The sequence below is a fragment of the Anopheles cruzii genome, chromosome 2, assembly GCF_943734635.1.
Source record: "Anopheles cruzii chromosome 2, idAnoCruzAS_RS32_06, whole genome shotgun sequence".
Lineage (NCBI taxonomy): Eukaryota > Metazoa > Arthropoda > Insecta > Diptera > Culicidae > Anopheles > Anopheles cruzii.
The window spans coordinates 61,696,651-61,708,262 of NC_069144.1; the positions used below are offsets into that span (position 1 = coordinate 61,696,651).

The 11,612-nt window shown below is 50.0% G+C and overlaps 1 protein-coding gene across 1 annotated transcript in view; it reads left to right on the forward strand.

Moving 5' to 3' along the window:
* Positions 1 to 11,410, forward strand: part of LOC128277547 (BMP-binding endothelial regulator protein) — a 33,135-nt gene extending 21,725 nt beyond the window's left edge. Inside the window, exons 5-6 of the mRNA XM_053016021.1 lie at positions 7,731 to 8,167; positions 8,259 to 11,410. Of these exons, the coding sequence (XP_052871981.1) occupies positions 7,731 to 8,167; positions 8,259 to 9,512 (1,691 nt within the window). The 3' untranslated portion in view covers positions 9,513 to 11,410. The remainder of the gene's footprint in view (positions 1 to 7,730; positions 8,168 to 8,258) is intronic.
* The last annotated feature ends 202 nt before the right edge of the window (positions 11,411 to 11,612 follow it).

Sequence of the window (11,612 nt, forward strand, 5' to 3'; positions counted from 1 at the left end):
CTGCGCTGGGCTTTTTGAAGGATCGGGTACCCGGACCAAATTGAATACAAATTACCCGATTTATTGGGGCTTTATCGTTATTTATGCGCCCTCTCGCGCGGCAATATGACAGTTTCGTGCGGAAGAAGGTGGCTTCGGATCCGAAATCCATTAACCGCGCCTCGCGGTCGCCACGACCTGCCAAACCCATCGTTTGTTTTCCCTTAATGAATGCAAATACCTTTCGGGCAGGCGGAGGGAGCCACCGCACCGGGCCGATAAAGCTTTTAGCGGTTCGCGTTGCGGCTGTGCCGATTTCTGCATATTTTCTCTGCGCCTTTTCCGTCTCTATTTGTGTCCGCGTGTCCACAGCGCATTGTGTGTGTGCATTTTTTCGTTTCTTAATCCGGTGATATTAATTTGTTTTGGCGAGTTTGTGGCTTCCGGAATTAAAATCAATCTCGCTAGTGGAAAACTCACGCCGGGGAGTGAAAAAAAGTGTGCGAATAAAAGAAGCTTTGCCTTGATCCGCTGCCGTTTGCCATCCTGATGGATCTGCCACCACCGTCGTCGCCGCCATCACCCGGCGTGCCCCGAGGTCGGTTGGCTCGTTTGAAGATTTATGCCTCCACCGGTCACACCGATACACAAACGGCACCGACGGTAATGGATTATTCGGAATTTCGTTGATTCGCTGGACCTTTATAGGCGAGTTCCTTTCACATTTATAGAAATAATGGAATTCAATTTGCAACTTCGTTTATTCGCGCACCGGATTCCGGAATGCCTGGGTTTTGCCCCCGGGGCTAACTGGGTTAGCAACAGGCCCACGCTGCGACGCCCCGATGGTTGCGGCGGTTATTCGGCGTGTGAGCTGCATTTTCGCATTAAAATAAAACATCACTTCGTTTATGTTCGGCTGTTGCGGGGCAATTCGTTGCTTCTTTAATGGGGTTTCCATACATTTTTGCCGACGGACCACCAAGAAGGTGAGCCGGAGGTACCCCAAGACCTACAAAAAAAAAAAGCCAAATAATAATAAGAAACAAAACTCGCCGAACGATAAACACGATCCGGTTTCCCGGATCGGCGACATCGTCATTTAGCGCGAGATTTGGTCAATCGATGCCCGCGAACCGGAGCACAGCTGCAAAGTCGCCTCTCGGGGTTGTGGGACGGACGGGCAGGGGACTGGACGGGCAGGGGACTGGACGGCAGGGAAACACATTATCAGCAGGCCGCGCTGACCGTCGCTGGTCGCACGGCTCATAAAGCTTGATGAACATGTTGATCTTTTTGGGGTGAAATTTATTGAAATCCATTCGGAAAAGCCGTCGACGAGCAACAACAACAAGGCCAGTGGAAGGCATTAGGACGGCTGAGCGGACACGGACCGACCGGAGGGAACGGGGCTGAGTGAGAAACCCCATTACGCATTCCAACGGAGCCATTTGGGAGCGTCGTTAATTCCCGTGCCGAGCGAAGGATTTGCCGCGGCATCTGCGCGCCCAGAAGACCGCGAACGCTAATTTCTCTTGACATCTTGTGACGAGCACAAGGCCGCGGTCCGACGGGCCTTATCTTGCGGCACTTGACGTCCCCACGAGCCCGCCAGACTGCTCGACTCGATTGCTCGCTCGCCGTGGGCATTGATAAGCCTCTGGTCTCTCGTTTCCGCATGATCTCGGATTTATCTGCCCACAATCTCCTCATGTTCCTCTCCCGAGAGAGAATGAGAAAGACAGGGACAGAGAGAAAGAGAGATGAAGAGAATAGAAAAAAATAGTAACGCTCCGTCTCCACGACGGCTAGCGCGAACAGCCACAGCCACAGGCCACCGGCCGTCGTCGGAAGTTTATAGGGGACAAAATATGAATTCATAAGTTATACACTTTTAATGAGGCCTGCGCGAACCGGTTGGTGGTTGTGGCCAACCGGGCCGGGCCGGGCCGTGCCGGGGTGGTTTGATTTTGTTTACCAAACCGAAACTACACGCACGCACGCACGCACGCAGTTCTCCTACGCCATCATCGCGCTGCGGAACCATTTTCGGGCAATTTTTATGCAACCGGCCCGTGCAGCGGCACCGGCAGGTCTGCAGTCGCCAGGTTGCGGAGCTCGAGGGCCCCATAAACGAAGGCAAAACAAACCATAAACTAGCGGGGTGACCAGGCAGGCCAGGTCAACATTGTAAAACGAAGGACACAGTTATCTGTATTAGCTTTAGCTAAGACTAGACAAAGTGAGAATTTGTGGCAAACGGTAGACAATTAGGTACTTTGGTGTCGCTAGAGCTCGCTAGATCGGACGCTGAGGACCGAGAACCGGGCAGCGGGATGCCCTCGTAGCATATCGAGAACAAAATGCAAGACCGTGCGTAATAATCGTCCGAAAGGAGTTGGGAGTTGGGCATTCTTTGGGGGAGACCTACGACAACATAGATCGAGTAAAAGGTCAATACTCCTATGAGTTAAACGAACAGAGATGTTTAGCGAAGGGGCCGACTCGTGGACCGTTTTGCATCATCGCCAGAGCAACGCCAAGAATCGTTTTAAGGTTTGTTTGCTCGGTTCTGTTCGAGGCGTGAGATTTATTTATCTGTTCGGCCGTTCCGAATGTCCACGACACAAACGCTTTAGTGAGCCAAAGTCACGAAACTAATTTGCTGCTGCCGCTAGGCACCGAACGATCCGTCGTCGGGTTCGTCGGGCTCCGGGCATCGCGGCCCCAATCATGCGAAAGCATAACCATTGTCGTTATTACAGCGATCCCCGGGACAGAGCCGTGGAGCCACACGATGGTTAATTCCCTCGGGTCGCTCGGCCAAGCGCGGCTCTTCGCGGCTTCAGCTGTTTGGCAGCCCATTGCTTAGCCTCCCAGAGGAAGAGTGGATATGATAAAGCGAAAGTGTTTTCTTGTTTTGGCTCGTAACTTTATTTGCTTTCCTGAAAAACACACAAACCAAAGCGGCCACCCAAAAAAAAACAAATAAAATAAAAAGGAACCCCTCCACTCACGTGCCATGTCTGCCAAGTGGAATGATAAATTTTGCCTCATAAATAAAGAACAAATTTGAGATTTAGCATACGAGCATTTCTCACTCTCTCGCTCTGCGCCGCGGTCTCTTTCGCGCCATGTTTTGTTTCCGTCGGATAACGTATTCCTCTCGGCGTAGCTGAGGTCCTGTTGCCATGTTGGCGGATCAGTCCACGAAAGTTTATAAATAAAGTGGCCAATGTTTCGTATATAACCAAATGGATGGCCCTACTGGATATCACCTGTCCCGGTGGGGCCTGGCGTGACGTTCGGGAGGTCACTTGGAGAGATTGACCAACGAAAGTCCGGCACAGCGCACCGCTAGCTGGGCCCGATGGCGCAACGTCTCGGCGGCCGCAAATTCTCCCGGAATTCGACGAATTCCGCCAACGGGAGACTAGTTGGGGGGTGAAACGATGTTCAATTTGGCTGCTCGAGTCCCCCGCCTTTGTTGGAGTGATAATATTTTATCGTTAACGAGGTAGTCGGCCACTGCGCTGCGGACGGGTGATACCACGCGTGTCGACGCGCACGACAGCGGCGACGACGATGATTATGATGATGGCGAAAACAAACCACAAAGCTTTTTCCAGGGAGGAATGCGAAATCTTTTGCGCCACTTCATACGAGAAAGAAAAGGGAACAACGAAGTCAATCAAGAAAACCGAAATGCCTCAAAACGAAAACCAAAACCAAGCAGCGTTAGTCTTAGACCTCATCGCAAAAATCACCAAACCGCATTTCGTGAATATTCTCGCCAATACGATCGCTGCTAGTCCCGGGGGCAGCATCAGCAGACGTATTAGATGATGGAGATCCTCTACGAGCTGGATGATTTAAAAATGGCTCCTACTACTGTGCGGCTGGGCGGTGAGCGCGTGCCATACCCGGATCCGTTCTGCAGCGAATGACACGGGCACAGTCGCACCCTACTGGGCCACGACATTGGACGATTTTTTTTTTGTTTATTGTCGTGATCCGTGTACTCCACGGTAAGCTTTTTCCGTCCTTACTCGATCGACTACAAAGTTTCCTTCAGTTCAGTCTTCGATTACTCCTGGCGCTACTACCTGTTCGCAGGTTGGAGAGGCCACCAACGCGAAAAGAGGTCTCGGCAAGCCTTTGACGGCCCAGTAAGATCGCGAGATGGCTAATTATGATAAACATCTCCATAAAACCAATAAAAAATCAAATAATTTTCCGCACCGCGAGCGCGCCATCTCACAAAGTAACGTTTCAACAAAATAGGAGCTTCGGTTCTTTCGGTTCGAGAGTTGGTAAATTAATTTGAAGACTCCACCCAGTGGACGCGTGGGTTGCGAGATACCATCTGCGGCCAATGTTGGCGGGCGAGAACAAATTAGTTGGCGTGGCGATACAGTTTCTAATGGCCCAGTCCGGTCGTAGTGGCTGGCCCCCCGTGGGGGGCTCTTTTAAATCTGTTTCGAAATTGAGGCGCGTTATGCGTGGCACAGGGGTTTTGTTTCTTCTGAGGGGAGCATCATTACAACGGGACGCATACTGGACGCAGTCACGGGATCAGCTACCTCGTTGAAGACGCTTGCTGACCACCGGACAGGCGTTCACAAGCGCGATGAGTTTGCTAAATTGGTATGACAAATTATAATAACATTATCATATTTTAGGCAGTTATTGTTTTGTGAAGTGTGGGTTTCTTGTTATTAATCACTTCATTCATATCGTAGAACATTTCTCTGTCTTTATTTCTCTCCGTTTCGCTTTTTCTCTTAACTCCTATATCTTGTGAAGATCAAACTCATTTCTTTGCCCTTGTTTCGGTTCTGCAGGAGGTTCCTGAATGATTTAATAAAATGGTCTTTGGTTTGTACAGGTGGGTCGTTATCGGGGTCCAGAACAAGCATCCCGAACCCGGACATCCCGGAGCTTTATTTCATAAGTTAATCGGACTATCAAATCTGCTCCTCCGATCGCCCCGGTCATAACGGTCTTTGCATACCATAGTTCCGATAGCATCGGACGCCTTCCTCGCCGTGTGCGGTCGAACGGATTGAGAGGAACAACAATGTCTTCACAATGTCGCCCTTCTGCACTGAATTGCCCAGAATAGGGTGGTGCTGGTTTATCGTTTACCACCCAGCAGTTATTATCAATGTCACTGTTGCTTAAGAAACAAGGGCCCTTACTCTGGGCCCTTGGTGTGTATTACAGGAAGTCAACCGAATCAACACGTATGGCTGAACTTAATCCTCTAATATCATGACCAACAGAGGTATGGGCTTAGTTCTTGAATGTTTACCCAAAACCCTCGTTTAGCTGCTTTTTAGCCGCAAAAAAACCATTTAAGGAGTGCGCCAAATGAAATACTTTTTTGTGTTTTGTTAGTTTCGTACACTGCAGTTCAAGTGGTTGAAGTTGGTTCTTGTTTCTTTTTGTTGATTAATCAGCGGAACGGATTTCAGCGGCCCAACCCAAAGAGCAGAGGAGAACAAGCTTTTCTTCTGACACATTGTTTCAATCCGATCGACATCTGCGGCGGACATTTTGAAGTCCGTGGTTTTGAAGGCACCGTCGATCGCTCCGCGCTCCAACGAAAAATGGGACCAGCCTACCGTCCGCGCGGGTCGATTAGTGGAGCCAGTGAAGAAAAACGGACCTTAAAAGCCTGTACGAGCCGCATCTCCCGGCTTCGGATCGTATCGCGGGAATTATCTTCTATCCACCAGTGGTGCCAGTGGTCAGCGCCGAGAACAAACAATCTCGAACCGAACTTGTTGGAGATGGACTGTGCGCGAACGTGAAACATGCAATTAAGATATAAAGTAAAAATCTGTTCCCTTCTTTCCCAGCCATTGCCAGTCGAGCCAATCCCAGCGCCATTAAATAAAGAGGGCCAGAACAGGGCAAACAAAAAAAACAAGCGGCCCGACATGTAACTAACCGTTTTTTGCAGAACACAGAAACCCGGAGAAAAAAGAAAGAAGCGATGCTTCCCGAACACGAAGTCCAGTCGCTGACGGTGGTCCTTCTGATGCGTTACTCACGACCGCGTCCTGCGTCGATCGCCAGAAGCAAGACCAAGGGAGAGGGAGACATGGAGCGCTGGGTGAAGTCGGGTTAGGTCGACAGGTTCATGCAATCCCGCCTCGAATCTCCCAGTCACTTGTCTGGGGAAGGGTTCGCCAGGATTTGCCTTCTTGCTGTTGTTCGCCCCTATTGTTTTAAGAAGTCAATAAAATACTGAAAAGACCTTCCGGGGGAACGGAGCGAAACGGAACCTCCTTCAGAAACATGTCCACCGTTCTTGCCACACGCGTGTGGCATTGTTTTTCGCCGCGAGGTTCGGATGGAATTTTATTTGCCTTTCCAATTTTCCTTCTCGCCCTTCCTTCGGAGGCTACCTTTTTATTAGAACGTTTCCTCCTTGGAATGATCCCTTCGCTCGGTTAAAAGGTTGTTATGTGAGGGAACGACGCACCGCAGCTTTCTGAATGGGAAGCCTGTGTGTGTGTGAGGCCAGACCGTGTCGAAGCAAAGATTCCCCAAAACGCTGCTGTAGGTAGCCTGTGGCAGCAAATAACACTACTGCAGACTTCAACTCGCGATCCTTTTATTCGAATCTTTTGACTATGTTTTATTTGAGTTGGGCTTAATTCGAGGAAAAGTGCGAGTGATGGTTGAAAACATTTGCGGCCGCTCCTCTAGGGCTCTCCAGCAAAGCTGCAACAATCTTTAGGCCGTCGACCACGGGGCCACGCTACCGGTCTTTAAGCCGCCAGTGAGCAGTAACATAATCCCGAATTCTCGAACCCGCTTGCCGAGAATGCGGTGGGCCAGTGTTCAACAATCAAAGATGGCGTCGCCAGGCAACGTGTCCGGTTCAGCTGGCGTCGCTGGTGGGCAATCGATAGATGGTTCTACAACGAGTCGATCAAACCGATCGTCTGGTCGCCGAGATGGCGGCCATTATTCGCGCAAACTTTCTCTAGATCGTCGTGTTGTGCGTGTTGACGTTTCACAGGCCGCGTTCCTTTGCGCGGGGGCTGCAGATATGGGCCGCAAACGCTTCCTGTTGGTGAGCCCGATTTGCGCCCGAGGAATTCGTTACATGAGCAACCGAAGTTAGAAAAAAACGCGCCAATCGCTCGACTAAATGTCAGCGGCCGGACGATTGTCGCCACGGTTTGTGCGGAATCCGCCCGTAGGACGGACGCCACATTGTTATTACGGCGTATTCTAGTTTTTTTTCTCGTTTCGTCTGACTCTGGCCTTGACCAAATCTGTCAACAGCCGGGTAGGCAGGCGAGCAGACGGGGTGAGTTTGCGCCACCACCGGGGACGATTATAAAATCGATTTAAAATAGATGAAGATTGATTAACTGCGGGTTGCGTCGAGAGTTGGAGCCTTGGGTTGGGGACCGGGACAGAGCGGGGGATCGCAACACCCACGCACACCGAATCCGGCCTCGCTGTGGTTCTGGTCCTGCGAGATTTATGCGGACCCCACCCGTGATCCACGCGACACGGTTAGCTCTGGCGATGTTTTACATATTTTCTCATTCAATTCCGCCCGACATTGAACTTGTCAACTCCGTGAATGCGCGCCGTACGGAGGTAGAGTTGAGGCCCTACGTGTAATTTTGGCACAAACAAGCTCCATGATGGCTTATTCGAGCGGCCTTCCTCTCGAGGGGTTGCCTTCAATCATTCATCTTTCCTTTCCGGTTTCCTTGCAGGTTGTCGGCTCAACGGACAGAAGGTGTTGGGTGAGGCCACTCTCAGTGAAGATCCGTGCGTGAAGTGTACCTGTGCCGGTCACAAGTTGACGTGCGCGAAAAAGTCATGTCCGGTGCTGCAGTGTCCACTGTCGAAGCAGATTCGCACGCCCGGCGACTGCTGCCCAAAGTGTGCCGAGCGGCGCGAGGAGATCAACCGCGGGTCGCCGATGTGCATCATGGCGAAAGCGGTCCATTTTCCGGGAAAACCCTATAAGGGCGACCAGTGCTCGAACTGCACCTGCCAAAATGGCACGTCGGTGTGCGAGAAGAGCACTTGCCCGATACTGGAGTGCGCGGTGGAGGATCAAATACGCGAACCGGGCGAATGCTGCCCGTCCTGTCCGATGCCGGCCGAGTTCCGCAGCACGTGCACGACAGCCGGGAAAGTGTATCAGGTAGGCACACCATCCAGTTATGTCACTGTTTGCTAGCGATCTATAGTGAGATTTTAATGTTTCTCTTCTCGCTTCTCCTTTTCCACCGAAGAACAACGAAACCTGGAGCCTGAACGCGTGCACATCGTGCGAGTGCCGGGCAGGCGAGGTACGCTGCGCCAACATCCAGTGTCCGAAGAAAAAGTGTGGCCCCAACGAAACGCTGCTGACGGCGGCGAACGAGTGCTGTCCACGGTGCGTCGAAAGCCCGGGCGTTTGCACTGTTTTCGGCGATCCGCACTACAAAACGTTCGACGGGAACTTCTACAGCTTCCAGGGCTCGTGTAAGTACCAGCTGACCGCGGACTGTGTCGGGCACTCGTTCTCGATCCGCGTCACGAACGACGCGCGGATGACCAAGTACTCGTCGTGGACGAAAACGGTCACTCTGAAGCTGGACGGCGTGAAGGTGAATCTGGGCCACCGCATGCGGGTCAAGGTGAACGGAACGCGCGTTGAGCCGCCGTACAAGCTGAACCAGACGCTCGACATTTACCGCAGCGACGACGGGACGGAAGTGGTCGTCGAGACCGGGCTGGGCGTGAAGCTGTCTTGGGATGGGTTCAACTTCATCCAGGTGCAGGTACCGACGGAGTACAAGGGGAAGCTGTGCGGACTTTGCGGTAACTACAACAGCGTCTTCCGGGACGATCTGTTTACGCGCGGTGGTCTCAACATGACGCACAATGTGTGGCGCTTTGCGCGATCGTGGGCCGTCGGCGGTCCGAAAGCGTGCACGAGACAGCGCAAGAAAGAACTGGCCGCTCGCAACCCGCAGTGCAAGACGAAGAAGTTCTTCACCTTCTGCAAGGCGCTCCGGACGGCGGAAGTGTTCGGACGCTGCAACTCGCTGCTCAACCCGGACAACTACTTCGAGTCGTGCAAGTTCGACATGTGCGAGTGTCCCCATCGGCAGTGCTACTGTGACAGCATGGCGGCCTACGCCCACGAGTGTGTCCGGCAGGGTGTGCAGCTGCCCGATTGGCGCACGCTGACCAACTGTGGCCGAAACGCGACCATTAGTGCTTCAGCTGCGGCCGCTGCGGTGGCTCAGGTGCAGAAGCAACTGCTCGAGCAGAACGCCATCAGCAAGAACGTCATCCACAGGCATCCGAAGAAACTGAGGCGACCACCGAAGCTGCTCGATGTCGAAGAACCGGTCCAACTGCAACAACAACAGCATCATCCGCAGCACCACAGGTTACACCATCAGCTCTACCAGCACCAGCAGCTGTTGCAGCAGAACATCATCTCCTCCCGGCCAGTCAGTGCTAACCGCCGGACACCACCCCCGTTACAGCGCTAGATTCTTACTGTGTTCCGGAGTTGAACTGTTCACGGGCGCAACACTGGTTGCTGCATTTGGTTGTCACTCACGAAGTGCTTCTCAAAAGCGGTCGCGGTAATAGTGGTGTCTTCGAACTGTCCACGTATATCGCTTCCGATTTCGAGCCCTCGAGCCCGTAAAGTACGTAGTTTGTACACTCTTTCTCCCGTTTTCTTGCTTCCTATATACAGTCGACTCTTTTTCGAATAAGTATACCATTGTACATATTAGTTGCCGTTAGCGTAGGCAAACGGACCGCCATCGAACAAACCGCCAATAGAAAATCAACGATGAATCTGAAACCAGTGGAAATCTCAAGCTATACCAGCGCCGGCCAGTGCTGCCGGTTGGTAGAGGTAGAGGAAGATACCTGGCGCGTGTCCCACTCTCGAAAACCATCCCAAATTGTCCTTCTTTGTTTGGTTGACATTCCCCTAAAGGATATTTTTGTTTCCCTTTCCCCTCATTACTTCTGTCCATCTACTATTGCACTCTGGCATTCCCGTGTCCGATCCACTTCGATGTCGGTTGTTCAGGTTTTATTTCATTTTTTTATTTCTCGTTTAAAAGCAAACCTTAGATTTTACTTGCGTGTTTTCATTTTCGTAATTTTATTATGTCACCTTTTGTACTACCGCTTAGTAATCTTATTATCCTATTTGTAATGATTTTCAATAAGAGTACATTTATCGTTCGATTGATTATTTCTTACTATAGTTAACGTTTAAGATGAGTTTTATTACAACTGCTACTGTTAGGAATACGCGTACTTCGATTTGTAACATTCATCAGTATTTATTTTCCTCTTAATTGTTTACGTTGTGGAAAAAGAAAATGCGCATTGAAAGTAATGTGAAGGCCGCTGAGTGAAGCCAGAACCATTAAAGAAACAAACAAATAGTAGGGCTCGTGTAGAAAGCCATGTGTAAAGTAAAGTGGCCTTTGCTTTTGCCTCTTCAGAAAACATAGCCTACGACCGACTAACGCTGTGGCTGTAAGTGAAATCGATCGAAGCAGCGTTGGCGTCATTTTGATGGCGTTTAATAGTAATCAGCCTTCCAAGAATATCCGCTCAGTGAGTGGGCATCGTCTCTCTTTCCGTAATTTGCGAGATTGAAAATCCTTTTGCAGAAACGAATGTACCTTTCTCTCCAGTTTTGAAACACTCAATTCTCTCAACGAGTACGTTCTACAAGTTGACAACATTCCATAAACCAAACCTTCGGTACATCAACTTTCGCCAACCCGTGCCTTTAGTTGCGTCAAGGCGAATCGAAATACTCTACTTTAACACCATGTTCACTGTTTCATTTCTGTAATTGACTTGCAGCTGAAACATTATATTCAAAAAATTTTATTTTTACACCGCAAACACGGCCTCTTGAACAAGAACAACATTTACCAATAGTGAATGAGCTTTGAAAAAATCTTTAGCAGAGAGACATGAATAGGCCGAGAGCCATTAAAACGAACTGGAAAGTCCAACGATAACCAGCAATTCTCCAGTGACAATACTTCAAATGCTTGAGGTAGTTAGGAAGTATTATAGAAACAGCAACGCTCGCACGTAAGAGGTTACGTAAGAGAACACTTAGAACGAAAGGGCTGGAATTTATAGATGAGCGCAATGTGATCTCGTGAGTGAATTAGATAAATGAATTTGATTGTGAATGTCACAGGTGTTCGGGAGAACGAGGATAGGAATACGAAGAATAATGAACAAAACAGCTAACATTAATAATGTCGTTTTACTACTTAAAGTTGTTGCTATCTCTAAAGTAGTTGAGAGGTAAACCATGTGCTTAAGACAAACGGAAATCTGTCCCAACAGCACGAAACGTTATAAAAACGTAGCAAAAGAACAAACTATTATAATGTACGCAATCGGAGGCACACCAACTACTAACGAGTGAAAATCCCTCGCTGTGCAGGAGACACGAAAGGTGGGTTTTAAAATGTAGTAGAAGTTTGTTTTAAATATTTCTGATGGTTCCTACGCTTGAATACATGCTTATGTATAAAAAAAACTACACCACATTGATAATCGCATACTGGCCGGCACACATTTACGCCCTTAGA